This window comes from Sapajus apella, unplaced genomic scaffold (assembly GCF_009761245.1).
Source record: "Sapajus apella isolate SASKATOON/1434 unplaced genomic scaffold, GSC_monkey_1.0 scaffold20, whole genome shotgun sequence".
In the NCBI taxonomy this organism is placed as follows: domain Eukaryota; kingdom Metazoa; phylum Chordata; class Mammalia; order Primates; family Cebidae; genus Sapajus; species Sapajus apella.
The window spans coordinates 7,086,041-7,101,935 of record NW_022436960.1 but is presented as its reverse complement, the minus strand read 5'-3'; the positions used below and the strand labels follow the sequence as shown (position 1 = coordinate 7,101,935).

General features: G+C 40.6%; 2 protein-coding genes across 4 annotated transcripts in view; one reads left to right on the top strand and one right to left on the bottom strand.

The window, feature by feature from the left end:
* The window catches only part of ATG2B (autophagy related 2B), a 91,599-nt gene extending 76,000 nt beyond the window's left edge, over nucleotides 1-15,599 (bottom strand). For both annotated transcript variants that reach the window (XM_032287485.1, XM_032287486.1), the window contains exon 1: nucleotides 15,022-15,599. In XM_032287485.1, coding sequence (XP_032143376.1) covers nucleotides 15,022-15,183 — 162 coding nt within the window. In that variant the 5' untranslated portion in view covers nucleotides 15,184-15,599. The remainder of the gene's footprint in view (nucleotides 1-15,021) is intronic.
* Nucleotides 15,600-15,666: 67 nt separating this feature from the next.
* Nucleotides 15,667-15,895, top strand: part of GSKIP (GSK3B interacting protein) — a 28,435-nt gene continuing 28,206 nt past the window's right edge. The window contains exon 1 of one of the 2 annotated variants that reach the window (XM_032287487.1): nucleotides 15,667-15,777. The gene's annotated coding sequence lies outside the window, so the exon portion shown is untranslated. The remainder of the gene's footprint in view (nucleotides 15,778-15,895) is intronic. The other variant, XM_032287488.1, reaches the window with a different exon arrangement.

The window sequence follows — 15,895 nt, the reverse complement described above, 5'->3', positions numbered from 1 at the left end:
AGGACGTGGAGCAAAGGGAACACTTGTACACTGCTGGTGGGAATGTAAATTATTACACCCACTATGGAGAACAATTTGGAGCTTCCTCAAAAAAACTAAACATAGAGCTACTATATGATTTGGCAATTTCCCTGCTAGGTATAACCCCTAAAAAAGGAAATCAGTTTATCGAAGAGATACCCACACTCCCATGTTTATTTCAACACTATTTACAATAGCCAAGATTTGGAAGCAACCTAAGTGCCCATTAACAGATGAATAAAGAAAATAAAGGGCCGGGCGCGGTGGCTCAAGCCTGTAATCCCAGCACTGTGGGAGGCCGAGGCAGGTGGATCACGAGGTCAAGAGATCGAGACCATCCTGGTCAACATGGTGAAACCCCGTCTCTACTAAAACTACAAAAAAACTAGCTGGGCATGGTGGCGCGTGCCTGTAATCCCAGCTACTCAGGAGGCTGAGGCAGGAGAATTGCCTGAACCCGGGAGGCGGAGGTTGCGGTGAGCCGAGATCGTGCCATTGCACCCCAGCCTGGGTAACAAGAGCGAACCTCTGTCTCAAAAATAAATAAATAAATAAATAAATAAATAAATAAAAAGAAAGAAAATATAGGGCCAGGCACGGTGGCTCATGTCTGTAATCTCAGCACTTTGGGAGGCCAAGGTGGGTAGATCATGTGGTCAGGAGCTCAAGACCAGCCTGGCCAAGATGGTGAAACCCCGTCTCTACTTAAAATACAAAAATTAGCTGGGAGTGGTGGTGGGTGCCTGTAATCCCAGCTACTCAGGAGGCCAAGGCAGAGAACTGCTTGAACCTGAAAGGCAGAGGCTGCAGTGAGTCAAGATCATGCCACTACGCTCCAGCCTGAGAAACAGAGCAAGACTCCATCTCAAAAAACAGAAAATGTGGTACATATACACAGTGGAGTACTATTCAGTCATTAAAATAAATGAGATACCGTCATTTGCAACAACATGAATGGAACTAGAGGTCATTCATTATGTTATATGAAATAAGCCAGGCATAGAAAGGCAAACTTTGCACGTTCTCACTTATCTATGGAAGCTAAAAATTAAAACAAACTCATGGAGACGAGAGAGTAGAAGGATGGTTACCAGAGGCTGGGAAGGGTGGGGAGATGGTTAATGGGCACAAACATATAGTTTAAATGAAAAAGCCCAAGGGCCAAGCATGGTAGCTCACACCTATAATCCCAGCATTTTGGGAGGCTGAGGCGGGCAGATCTGTAGAGGTCAGGAGCTCGAGACCAGCCTGGCCAACACAGTGAAACCCCATCTGTACTAAAAATACAAAAATTAGCCAGGTGTGGTAGCACATGCCTATAATTCCAGCTACTTGGGAGGCTGAAACAGAAGAATCACTTGGACCCAGGAGGCGGAGGCTGCAATGAGCCAAGATCATGTCGCTGCACGCCAGCCTCGGTGACAGGAGACTCCACCTCAAAAAAAAGAATAAGATCTAGTATTTAATAGCACAAGGTGGCTAGTCAATAATAATTTATTGTACATTTTTAAATGAAAGAACACAATTGAATTATGTGTAACACAAAGAAAGGATAAATGCTTGAGGTGATGCATACCCCTTTTACCCCGATGTAATTATTAGGCATTGTATGCCTGTGTCAAAATATCTCATGTACCCCATTAATATATATGCCTATATACCCACAAAAATTAAAAGTTAAAAATTAAAAAGAAAACAGAGACCAAGATAAAGAAGATCCCCATCCTGGCTAAGCTTACAAGATAGTATACCATGAAAGAGACAAGTAACTAAAGTGTGATGATTGTATGCAGAGGAAACACACTGTGCTACTTGAATACATAATAGAACCTAATCTGTAGATTCAACCCAGGCCACCTGAGGGAGGGCTATTTTAAGCTGGGACCAGAAGACTAGAAGGAGTTAATCATGCAAAACGGTCCAGGCAAAGACAAGAGCATGTGGAAGGATTCAAAGAAAGCACAAGTCAAAGAAGTACACACACATATTTGATACACCACAGTATTTGAAAAAGAAAAGTTGATTTAGGCTTCAGTGTGCCAGGGCGAAGAGCCAGAAATAAGGCTATGTAGATAAGGAAGAGTAGGCTCCAAAGAGTCTTGTAATGCATGTTAAAGAGTCTGAAATTTATCTTATGGGTGATATGAAGCCATTGAAGGGCTTTATGCAAGGACGCCATGATAAGATTCAAACTTTTAGTGGGCCCCTTCAGCTACCATGTAGAAGATGAAGTGAAGATGCCAGCAGGAAGGCTGTTGTAAGGAATAGAAGCTAGAGAAGCTGGTTTGGCACAGAGAGCAACACTGAGGACAGTCAGAAGTGGATAAATTTTTGTAACATATTTAGGAAGTAGAAAAATTAATTGGCATCATGAAGGGTAAAGGAAAGAAAGAATTATGAATGACACCCAGGAGGCTGGCTTGGGCAATTGCTTAGATAGAGATGTCATTTACTGAGATACAGAAACATAAAGAAGCAGGTTAAAAGGAAGATGAGAAGTTCAGTTCCAAAGCACACATTTAAGGAAACATCTAGGTAGAGGTGCTAAAGAGGAGGATGGAGCTTTCTCCAGCTAGAGGTCAGAGGAGCCATCTGTACTGGAGATACAGATGAACATTATGAACACAGAGGATAGGTCAGGTATGGTGGCTCACACCTTTAATTCCAACATTTTGGGAAGCCAAGGTGGGAGGATCCTGAGCTGAGCAGTGTGAGACCAGCCTGGGCAACATGTCAAAACCCTGTCTCTACAAGAAATACAAAAATTAACCAGGTGTAGTGTTGCACGCCTGTAATCCCAGCTACTCAGGAGGCTGAGGTGGGAGGAATGCTTAAGCCCAGGAGGCACAGGTTACAGTGAGCCAAGATTGTGCCCCTACACTCCAGCCTGGGCAACTTAGTGAGACTCTGTCTCAAAAAATAATAATAATAAATAAAAAATAAACAAGTGGGTAACTGAAGCCACCGCATGAGGAGAGAAACCTTTCGGAACATATATAGAGTAAAATGAGAAGAGGCCTAAGACAGAAGTCACAGACATCAATATTTAAGAAATGGGTTATGAAAGAGGAGCCTGCAGAAGAAACTAGAAAAAAGCAGGCAGAGAGGTAGAAGGAAAATTGAAAGAGGTTCATGTCCTAGAAAATCGTGGAAAGACAACGTGAAAGAGAAGAGTGGTCAAGCTCAAGAAAAGCTAATAAGAAGTCAAAGATTTTTAAATGTCTACTGGACTCAGTGATATTTTAAGTATTGGTGATCCCAATAAAAGTAATTTCAGTGGCATGGTGGGGCAAACCAGACTACAACAGGAGACAGACAGAATGAACATAAATGCAATTTTTTAAAGACAATTACTTTTCAAACTAAAATAACAAATATTAAATGCCAGCTTATATGTAAAGTGCTTCCTGCATGCTATATTGCATAGGGTTGTGTTATAATTGTTTGTCTATACCCTAGGGTTGAATAGTGAGAACTGGATTGGCTTGTTTTATTTTTGGAGATTCCTACTTCATGCTGAGATTTGTATAATCCTAAAGGCTTTTCCAGTAGTACATGAGCATGGATGGTTTTAAGGTATCCAGACATATTCTTTCCTAAAACGGATGAGAAGACTCCAGACAGTGGTGGCATTATGTTGGGTCTCCTGTCCCATAGTTCCTTGTACAATCTTCCTTCTCCCACTTAGGCCAAAAAAGCCATATTTTTCTCCCTTCAGAAATTCTCCCTTATGTACTGTCAAAGGCATAAAACCACACACGGCCAGCAGTACATTTTCTCTTTTCCCATCTTACACATTTTTTTCACATGACTCTCAGAAATCCAAAGAACTAAGTGATGTTGCTCCTGAAAAATCTCTCAATTCTCATCTACTGATTTATAACATCAGTATTTCTCAAGCTTGTATCTATTTTTTAAATTTAAAACAAAATGTATGCTGAGCTCTACTAAATTCTAGCTATAAGTATATTCACCTATGGATGTATTAATTAGGGAGGAGGGGAACACAATCCGCCTCTCTCATTCAGAAATTTATTTCCAATGAAAGTTTTTATGTGTACTGGGTATGGTGGCTCATGCCAGTAGTCCCAGCACTTTGGGAGGCTGAGACAGGAGGATCGCTTGAGCCCAGGAATTTGAGACCATCCTTTGCTACATGGTCAAACTCTTGTCTCTACAAAAAATACAAAAATTAGATGGCATGGTAGGCCATGCCTGTAGTCCCAGGTCCTTGGCAGGCTAACGTGGGGATAACTGTTGATGCCGGCAGGTCAGGGCTGCAGTGAGCTGTGATCACCCATGCACCGAAGCCTGGGTGACAGAGTGACAAAAAAAAAAAAAAAAGAAAAAGTTTTTATCTTAATTATCAAAATGCATAAATGCGTACTGTTTGGATCAACTACATACGTAACAATAATTGTAATTACAATACAATCCAGAAGAAAGATAACACTTAAAGCTCCATGATTATCTGAAGGAAATAAAGTTATACAACACAGAAGGACATCTGATCAAAGACAGACCATATATAGGACGGTGTTCCTGTAAGATTATAATGGAACTGAAAAATTCCTATGACCTAGTGATATCATAGCCATCATAAGGTGGTAGAACACATTACTCACGTCTGTGGTGACGCTGGTGTAAATAAGCCTCTTGCTTTGCCAGTCATAGAGAAGTTTAGCACAAACAGTTATGCACGGTACATAATACTTGAGAGTGATAGTAAACAACTATGCTACTGGTTTATGTATTTACTATACTATACTTTTTAATGATTATATTAGAGTATACTCCTACCTTTAAAAAAAAAAAGTGAACTGTAAATCAGCCTGAGGCAGGTCCTTCAGGAGGTATCCAGAAGGTGTTATCACAGGAGAGGACAGCTCCATGCATGTTACTGTCCCTGAAGACCTTCCAGTGGAACAAGATGTGGAGGTAGAAGACAGTGAGTGACACTGATGATCCTGACCCTGTGTGGCCTAGGTTAATATGTGTGTTTGTGTCTTAGTTTCTAACAAAAAAGCTTAAAAAGTAAAAACATTAAAAAATTAAAAAATGCTTATAAGAATATAAAGAAAAAATATTTTTCCATAGCTGTACAACATGTGTTTAAGCTAAATGTTATTACAAAGAAATAAAAAGTTTAAAAAATTTTTTAGTTTATAAAGTTAAAAAGTTACTGTAAGCTAAGGTTAATTTATTATTAAAAGAAAAATGTCCTTGTAAACATAGTATAGACTAAGTGAACAGTCTTTATAAAGCCTACAGTAGTGAATAGTATGTCCTAGGCCTTCTTCACATTCACTCACTGACTCACCCAGAGGAATTTCCAGTCCTGCAAGCTCCATTCATGTAAGTGCCCTATACAGCCATATCAATTTTTATCTTTATTTTTTATATTTTATGCCATATTTTTACATACCTTTTCTATGTTTTAGATACACAAATACCACTGTGTCACAGTTGCCTATGGTACTCAGTAACATGCTTTACAGGTTTACAGCAGCCTAGAAGCAATATGCTGTACCATATAGCCTAGGTATACAGTAGGTATATACAGTAGGTATATACAGTAGGTATATAGTTACCAACTGGGTTTAGGCAAGTACACTCTATGATGTTCACACAACAAAACTGCCTAACGACCCATTTCTCTGAACATATACCTGTAGTTAAGCAACACATGGCTGTACTGATAAAATGAATATAGTAAGCTCTAGAGCAACCACTAAGAAATAATTTAAAATATATATATACTGAGCCAGGCATCGTGGCTCACACCTGTAATCCTAGCACTTTGGGAGGCTGAGGAGGGCAGACTGCCTGAGCTCAGGAGTTCAAGACCAGCCTGGGCAGCATGGTGAAACCCCATCTCTACTAAAAAACCAAAAATTTAGTCAGGCGTGGTGACATGGGCCTGTAGTCTCAGCCACTAGGGAGGCTGAGGTACAAGAATCACTTGAACCCCGGAGGCTGAGGTTGCAGTGAGCCGAGATTGTGCCCCTGGTTAACACAGTGAGACTCTCTCTCAAAATATATATACATACACATATATGTGTGTGTGTGTGTGTGTGTGTGTGTGTGTGTGTGTGTGTGTGTATATATGTATACACACACACATACACACACACACACACACACACACACACACACACACACACACACATATATATGAAATCATTAAAGGAATTAAAATGTTACACTAGAAAATATTCGCTTAATGCAAAAGAATGCCTAATGGCAACAGAAAAAAATTTAATATAATCAATTTCAATTAAATATGTTTTTATTGTAGAGAAATGACAGCATGATCAATAAAAGACAAGTATAAACCATATAAATTACACTGGAATCTTGCAAAGAAAGTACATTGGACATATGAGTTCAATGGAAAAAGATATAATGTTAAATTTCCAACTTTAATGAAGAGATTGTTCAAGCATTTTTTTAATGACTGTGTATGATTTTTAAATCCCACTGGATGAAAAAAGTTATATTTTAATATCAATATTTAAACACAAGTCATTCTCTACAACTATTTAAAATTATAATAAAAAATTTAAGTCAATTTTAAATGTACAAGGAATAGGCAGTTTTTAAAAAAAATTTTGAGAGACAATTGAGCAAACATGTTTAAAGATCAATCCTTTACTTATTATTTCCAACTTTTAAGTTCAGGGATACACGTGGAGTACATGCAGGTTTGTTACATAGGTAAACGTGTGCCATGGTGGTTTGCTGCACAGATCATCCCATCACCTAGGTATTAAGCAGCATTCATTAGCTATTCTTCCTGATGGTCTTCCTCCCCTACTCCCCACCCTCTGACAGGCCACAGTGTGCGCTGTTCCTGCCATGTCTCTATGTGTTCTCATCATTCAGCTCCCACACTTAAAAGTGAGAACATGCAGTATTTGCTTTTCTGTTCCTACATCAGTTTGCCAAGGATAATGGCTTCCAGCTCTATCCATGTCCCTACAAAGGACATGATCTCATTCCTTTTTATGGCTGCATAGTATTCCATGGTATATATGTACACTTTCTTTATACAGTCTATCACTGATGGGCATTTGGGTTGATTCCATGTCTTTGCTATTGTGAATAGTGCTGCAAGGAACATAAGTGTGCATATATCTTTATAACAGAACGATTTATACTCCTTTGGGTATATACCCAGTAATGGGATTGCTGAGTCAAATGGTATTTCTGCCTCTAGGTCTTTGAGGAATCGCCACACTGTCTTCCACGATGGTTAAACTAATTTACACTCCCACCAACAGTGTAAAAGCATTCCTTTTTCTCCACAATCTCGCCAACATGTGTTTTATTTACTTTTTCATAAGAGCCATTCTGACTGGAGTAAAATGGTATCTCGGGGTTTTGATTTGCATTTCTCAAAAGATAGTGATGTCGTGCTTTTTTTCCTATGTTTGTTGGTCACATGTATGTCGTCTTTTGAGAAGTGTCTGTTCATGTCCTTTGTCCACTTTTTAATGGGGTTGTTATTTTCTTGTAAATTTGCGTAAGTTCCTGGTAGATGCCGGACTTTAAAGCTTTGTCAGATGGATAGCTTGCAAAAATTTTCTCCCATTCTATAGGCTGTCTATTAATTCTGGTGATAGTTTCTTCTCCTGTGCAGAAGCTCTTTAGTTTAATTAGGTAACCATTTCTCAATTTTTGCTTTTGTTGCAATTGCTTTCGGCATCTTTGTTGTGAAATCTTTGCCCATGCCTGCGTCCTGAATGGTACTGCCTAGATTTTCTTTTAGGGTTTTTATAGTATGAGGATTTACAATTAAGTCTAATCCATTTTGAGCTGATTTTTGTACATGGTGTAAGGAAGGGGTCCAGTTTCAATTTTCTGCATATGGCTAGCCAGTACTCCCAGCACCATCTATTAAATAGGGAAAGCTTTCCCCATTGCTTGTTTTTATCAGGTTTGTCAAAGATCAGATAATTACAGGTGTGAGAAGCCCACTCCTTTAAAAAAACAGCGTATGTTCAGGTTACTTACTAGCTAGCTGGGTGGCTTTGAACAAATCCTTAATTTCCAAGTCTCAATTTCCTCATTCAAAAAATAGAAACAGTAACTCCACAGAGTTACTATGACTATTAATGAGGTAATATATGTAAAGCTACTAACATATTAATAGTTCCTGATACTAAGCTAACACTTTTTCAGTGTTCGCCATTGTTCTTTATCTTTCACAGTATCTACCTAGTACAACGATGAGCTCTATAAAGGAAATCAAGGTGTACTTGTCGACAAGAAAAGAAAACATTAAATTATATATTTCTTTTTAAATACCTAATGCCATAGATTAGGCAAAGAATACATCTTTAATACTTTAAACCAAGGCATCAGAATTCAAATCGAGATAAGACAGAGCATAAAAGTGTGTATGAACTGATTTAGATTAACACTTAATTAGCACCTACTACATACAGGACACCACAGAGTACTATCTTATACCTACATTTATACATGCATTAAATCTTCACAATAACCCTCTGAATTGGTATTTTTGCACCCAATTTACAAATATGGCAATCGAGGATCAAAAAAACTAAGTAATTTGCAAAAGGTCTTCAATCAATCACTGCAGAAACACACAAAAAAACCAGAAATGTAATTGCACAATGGAAGATTTTGCAGGAGGCTAAGCAAAACCATGTGTTAACATATAATAATTTTTTTAATGTAGTACTGGCTTGGGGGCTGGCTCATAGAACAAGCTTTTAAAACGCAATGGAAAAACTCTGCATTCCTTTAGTGTAAGTCTTTTTAAAAATTCAATCAAGGACCATATGTATTAGAATCTCCTAGGATGTTTATTAAAAATGCAGATTCTTGAATTTCTAGAACCAAAATCTGAATGGAAGGGGCCAGAAGCCTGCATGTTAGCAAATTCCCAGGTGAACCCAGTGCTGTGGTTTCTTGAATCTGGGGCAGTGTGATGTATTAAAAAAATATAGGAGTGAGAAAGACAGGTTTCAAATCTTGCTGCACTGCTTAATACTAAGCTTGAGTAAGTTATTTAACCTCATAATCAGAAAATGTTAGAGCCCAATTTAGAGTAAGATAATGTATGTAAACGGTTAGAACCCAATTTAGAGTAAGATAATGTATGTAAACACACCCACACAGTACAGTATATGGAGATGGAAGGTGTTTAATGAATGATTACTTAATAGTAATCTACAAAATCAAACTAAAACCCCTACTTTGCTCCATGTTCCCTATAGCCATCAACCCCATTTTCTCTTTGTCAAGGTAGCTCTCTGCTCAAACTACGAGCAACCTTCTAATCCTTAGCTCCTCTGAAACTGCTTGTAACCACCATTAAAATGACAAATGCAAGGAACAATGTTCAGTCCTCATCTTTCTGGAATTCTCATCTCTATCTAGTACCTAGGACCACTCCCCTTTTGGAAATTCTAACTTCCCTTGACTTTTATAACACTTCACCCTCTCAGTCTTTTCTGATCCTTTACAACTTAAAATATTGGAGTTCATCTAAGTTTCATCTTCAGCCTTTTTTGTTTCTCAAGCTAATCTACTTACTACCCATGCGCTTTGTGCAGTTCCATCTCCTCCCACTGTGTTATCCACTATTGATACTCTGATAACTCCCATCATTATCAGCTGCAATCTTCCTAGACTTCCCGGAGCCTCCTGAGCCTCTCTACCTAGATCTAAAGTCCTCACATTCTAAAGCCCCCTCAAAAATCAAAATAGTAAAACTTATTCTCTATCCAGTCTCAATCTCCTCCTCCCACTTCCAACTCCAGAAGGTAGAGAAAACCTGCTTCTTCTATAGAATTTCCTATTTCACCATCAACTAGGTACCTCAAGTTATAGTCATCAAAGTTCTTCCCTCTACTTGTGTTTTTCAGATTTGTTTATTTTTTTAGAATGTCTGACACATTCCATTTTTAAAAAATGGTCCATCATAAAAGACTTTGAAAGTTTAGAACTACTTGCTTCATGTATTAAGTATTTTCAAAACTAAAGCTCTTAATTTTTGTACCATATTGTTATCTCTGGAAGAGGTAAGATTAAGCTTTATTACTTCATATGGCATATATTTCCTTCATACGTCATACGTCATATATTTTGTAACGAGCATATATTAGTTTTACAGCAAAAATGAACAATTAAAAACCTAACAGTGTTTTAAAGTATATACAGGCAATGACTTAGCCTTTGCAAAGTGGACAGCTGTCAATCTTAGATAACCCTGTAAGAAACGGGACTTGATGGAACTCTCTTCTCAGTAAACACCAAGTTTTCTGTCCCAATTTTGTGGCAGAGAAGTTTAAATTAAAAACTTCTAAACACAATGGTTCAGAAAGGTTTATTACAGGAGTGAAGAGTAATATGGAAGGGGCCTGGTATGGTGCCTCATACCTGTAATCCCAGCAACTTGGCGGGGGTGAGGTGGGAGGATCGCTTGAGCCCAGAAGGTCAAGATCTGCCTGGGCAACTTAGTGAAATCTGGTCTCTACAAAAATTAAAAGAAATCGGCTGGGTGTGGTGGTGTACACCAGTAGTCCCCACCTACTCAGGAGGCTAGATTGGAGGATTGCTTGAACCCATGAGTTTGAGGCTGCAGTGAGCTAATCGCACCACTGTACTCCAGCCTGGGTAACAGGCTGTCTCTAATAAAAGAAAGAAAAGGAAAAAAAGAAAAAAATGTGATAAATGTTAACAGTTTTAGAGTGTCAACAGTTCCAGAATTTATAGTGTGCCACTAAACTACAAAATAATTTCCCTAAATATAAGATGTTAAATAGGTTATATTTATGCCCAGTCTTACAACCACTCGGGCAAAATCCCATGTAGCTCGTAGCATAAGGTACCTTGAAATTCAGTCATTCTGTGAAAATCCAAGGCTACTACAGTATATGAGTAGGAAAAATTCTCAGCCTATTTGGCTCAAGCAACATTTTCCACACCAGTCATACGAAGTGTTTCCTCACCAGTCCTATAAAGTATTTCTTTTTTACTCACCACTACACTAACGAGGAAATAATTCTCAAACTAAAAGTGGAGCCACCTGAACCACTCAGCAAATAAATACCCCACTATAGCTTCCTTTAGAGCTTTTTATTCTTCTTGTTAAAGGCATTTTGCTTTCAATTATCATCAACGAGTTTCACGCATATAAACAGAAAAAGTGAAGGTAACGCTTTAGTCTCCAGGTGGCCTTGATAATCACTAATCAATGTTTCTTGAACTGAAGACGATTTTATTGTACAACAAAAGAATATAAGCAGCAATTGAAACATTATTAAACTGAAGTTAAAAGGCCTCAGTGGCTGGCCATGGTGGCTCACGCCTGTAATCCCAGCACTTTGGGAGGTCGACGTGGGCAGACTGCTTGAGTCCAGGGGTTTGAGACCAGCCTGGGCAAGATGGCAAAACCCCATCTCTACAAAAAATACAAAAATTAGCCAGGTGTGGTGGCATGCACCTGTAGTCCCAGCTACTGCTGGGAGGGGAGGAGGGGAGGAGGATCGCTTGAGCCTGGAAGGTTGAGGCCGCAATGAGCCTAGATCACGCCACTGCACTCCAGTCTAGGTGACAGAGCGAGACCCTCTCTCAAAAATAAAATCAAAGGCCTCAGTGTAATAAATTGTTAACATCTGTCTTCTTAAGCTCCTGTAAGAAAAGCATCTTTGTTTAGTTCAGTGCCATATCCCCCAGTCCCTCACAGTGGCACATGCTAGAGCTCAATAAATGTATTGAATCAATTAATGAAAGAAATTCCATTTAAAAAACAAAAATAAAGGCAGAGTCATAAAGAGTTAAAAAGGAGTGAGTCATTAAATCCAACTTCCTACCCAAACAGAATTTCTTCCTTTCAACATTTTGCCATATTAACCACTTCTAGGGACAAGGAGTTTATGAAATTTTTAGACAGCCTACTCCAATGATGGAACAATCCCAAACCCCTTGCTTCTATTCCTCCCTCCACTTCATGCCACATTTAAGGTAGTGATCTCCAAAACTGGATGTATATAACCTAAAGTATTATCAGATGATTCATAAGGCTGTAAGAAAATGAGACATTCTATATTAAATTTTTCAAATTTAAATTAAACAGTTGTACTTATATTTAATATTCAAATGGGCACTGGCACCTTCCTTCAGACCATATATCAAACTGGTAGTTCCGCAACAGAGAAGGATTAAGAGTGGTCCCCTCAGTTGGATGTTCCTTCCACTTCTGCACACAGAAACATTTCCGCATACATTCTACAGAAGAAAAACAGATCTTTACACAGTAGAATCTTTGTAAAGAGACAGTGAATGGCAATTACTTTCTGGCTTCCTGGTTTCTCCTATGGCCAACTGTTTAAGGGTTGGATTTAAAGATAAGCAATTTCCTTTTACACAGAGAAGAATTATCTGCTGACTGTTTGCATATTTGTGACAATAACTATCAGTAGTACATGCTACGTAGCAGATATTTTCCAAAAAACAAAACATACTTAATCTGTTTTTTCAAAATAAACACTTCATTAAACAGTAAGGAAGCAACCACTTTTCAAAGACTACTTGTACTATGGGGAGAACATTTGAAAAACTGTATTTGGAAATGTTTCCATTGTTCCATGATTTTTGTTACTGAAAACAATGTCATTAAAAACACTGCTTATTTTTTAAGTCATCTATATAGTCCATAAAATGTTTAAAAACATGTAAAGACTATTCCAATCAATCTAAGTCTTCTGAACGAAGACCTTGAAAAACTGAATTTTAAACTTCATGTGTGTGTTTGTGTGTGTATGTGCAATGTCTCCTAATTAATTAGCCATAATAACAGAAAAACTGAGATGAGGAATGAAAGGAATGTCATTGCCAAATTCAACAAAATTATTTGCATAATTGATCGTTTAGAATTGAAACATTAGTGGTACAGCAATTCCTCAATTAGGATCAGTTTTTCCACTAGGATCTATGAATCTCTATAGGTACCTTTTTTTCAGTCATGAAAGTCATTAAAATCAAGTATCTGGCTGGGTCCTGTGGCTTATGCCTGTAATCTGAGCACTTGGGAGGCTGAGGTGGGAGGACCACTTGAAACCAGGAGTTCAAGACCAGTCTTGGCAACAAAGCAAGAGAACCCTCTACCAAAAAAATAAATAAATAAAGTGTTAAAACTGAATTCGGAATCAGAACTCTGAATAGCTATATCTAAGGGTCACACCAAGGTTTATCTCAACACAGCACACTAAAATAAACAACAACAGCAAATGTTTACTGGATGCTTTGACATTATCATTTTAGTTTCCAGAACCCACCCTATCAAGAACAAAACATAATCCTCAGATTAAGTTTAGTCATAAATTATTTTGCCAATGATCCTGAACTCAAACTATAAAATTCAAATAGCACTACCTCTGATTTCCCAGAAGGATTAAATAAAACCTCACAAATCAAAGTGCCTAGTACAATGCCTGACATAAATAGATATCAATAAACATTGACTGCCTTTCTTTTAGATCTTAGGCCATATGATGTAAAACTTGCTAGGTGTGTGAGGGGGCAAATGCTTAATTCCATCTGCAAAACAGAAATAATAATGCCCACCTTATAGGGTTAAAGTCATTAAAGAATAATGCATACAAAGTCCTTCCACTCACAAAAGGCATTAATAAATCTTGAACCCTCCTTTTTCAAGATAACCTACTCATAACTCTATCAAAAGTGTAGAATCATGGGTTGTTGAAATCAAAAATATCAGAATCCCTATCTTTGGAAAGAATTACAGCAATGCAATACCGAAATGCGACACAGACCTAAGTGTATGCTTCATTAGTGTTTACTGAACTCAGGAGAATTGCTAAGTCCATAATCACTTGGCTAATTGTGGCGGCCTGGAGAGTCCCTCCAGGGGGGACTCTCACCTCCTGGTGAAGGGCTGGGTCTTACTACTCTCAAACCAGGGCTCTTTCCACTGTCTTGTGTCTCTCCCTAGTTTAAGTCATCTACATACTGATAAAATTACATACTGATTTATAGTCTCTAGCACAAATTCATTTAAGTGTCATGATAAGGTATTTCCATAATTTAAGATTTTCTGTGGCGAAGGAAGTAAGGGTTGGGCAAAGGGGAGAAGCCACTCTATTCCTGTCAAACCCAAGACTGAATATACTTCAAGTAAAATCCTATGCATTGAACGCACAAATGCTGGTACAACTGCATGCGGCGAGTTGAAATTCACATGAAGCACCTGCATAGCAATGAATCAACTCACAGCCTCTGGATGACAAGTAGAAGGTAGGCTTTAAAATGTCTGAAAGTTGCAGCTTCAGCGCTTTTGCAACACCTGCTTTTACGATCTGTCACGTGGAACAAAGAGGCATAACTCAACAGCACTACTAGGGCCACACAACCATTCGCAGGCTGGTTACACAAACCCAACTTGTAAACATATAATCAAGCAAAAGCAGCCAAGCTAGCACAGGGGGACTTCACCTAATTTTCTGCCAGATGGCAAACGCTGCACCATGACAAACAAGGCAAACACGGCGTGCAAGTAGCCAACCCAAAACACCTAACTAGGGATTCTGACATCCAAAGATCCTCTTCATCCATTAATCGTTCCAGAAAGTCATCCCACGAGGCAGGGTTGTTTATTTGCCACAAAACCCTGCGGCCCCTCACATCCCAAGGGACAGTTCTGGTCACCTCCTCCCATGGACCTACTCAGCCTGTTTCATAGACCCCTGAAGCACTGACACTCAATTATTCCCATAGTATAGACTCCAATACATCTGTTAAGTTTCCGGAACACGTGATTGAGGAGAGCAAACTTGCTAGAAACAGATTAAACAACACATTAACACATTTCTCTGAGCCGTGCCACACTCGAGCCCAAACAATTCCCAAGGAGGGACTGAATGTCACCAATCTTGGACGGCACTGGTTTAAAGAGTCCTAAAGAGGGGAGCGAGCCCCGTTCGGCTCGCTGCTGGCAGCTCTTACCCATTTGTCCAAGGGGACCTGGGCGAGGGACCCGGTGCCCTGGTACAGGTCCAGGCTGAGCTGCTCCAGGCTCAGCTTCTCCTGCAGAAAGTGGCCCAGGTACCTCTGCAGGAGGTACCGGCAGGCCCTCTTCTTGATAGACTCCGAAAACGGCCAAGGCATGGTGACGGCTGGCAGCTGGGCTGGCTGCGGCTGTGGGTGGCGGCAGCGCCGGCCTCGGGGTCGCGACTCTGGCTCCAGGCCGCGGCGGGGCCTAAGCCTGGGTCGGCCCCTCCATCCCCGTTCCGCGCCGGGAGTCCCTCAGGGAGACCCCATCGCCGACGCCGCGCCGCTCGCGCTGGGCCTAGAGGGGACGAGACGCAGAGGAGTCCTCCTGGCCCCAGGCCAGGGGACTTCCGAGGTGGTCCCAAATGGCTCAGAGAGAGGGTGCAAGAGAGCGCGAGGGGAGGCGGCAGGGGCTGTGGCAGACAACTCTACTGCCGCCGCGCGACTAATTTGTTGTCATCCGCGGGGCGCGTTCCCGGCTGTGGGGACGCTCCTGGCGCGTTCGCGAGACCCAGACTACCAGCACCCGGCCGGGCGCTGGCGGAAGTGACGCCACACTGGGGGCTGCGGGAGGCGGGCAGAAGGGCGGGGGCCGGAGCAGTTCCGGCTCCGAGGGGGCGGGGCAGGCGAGGGCGGGGAGGGAGGGGGCGGCGCCGCGGGCCGGCTCCAGTCGCCTCTGGAGGGAGGAAGAAGAGGACGCCGGGTGTGCAGGTGAGTGGCTGCCGGGTGGGCTGCGGGCTAGGGGGCGGCCGCCGAGAAGGGCTAGGGGCTCCGGGCGCCGGCGAGCCTTGGGGCCTTCCGGACGGGGAGGCGACGCCACGCGGCGAGC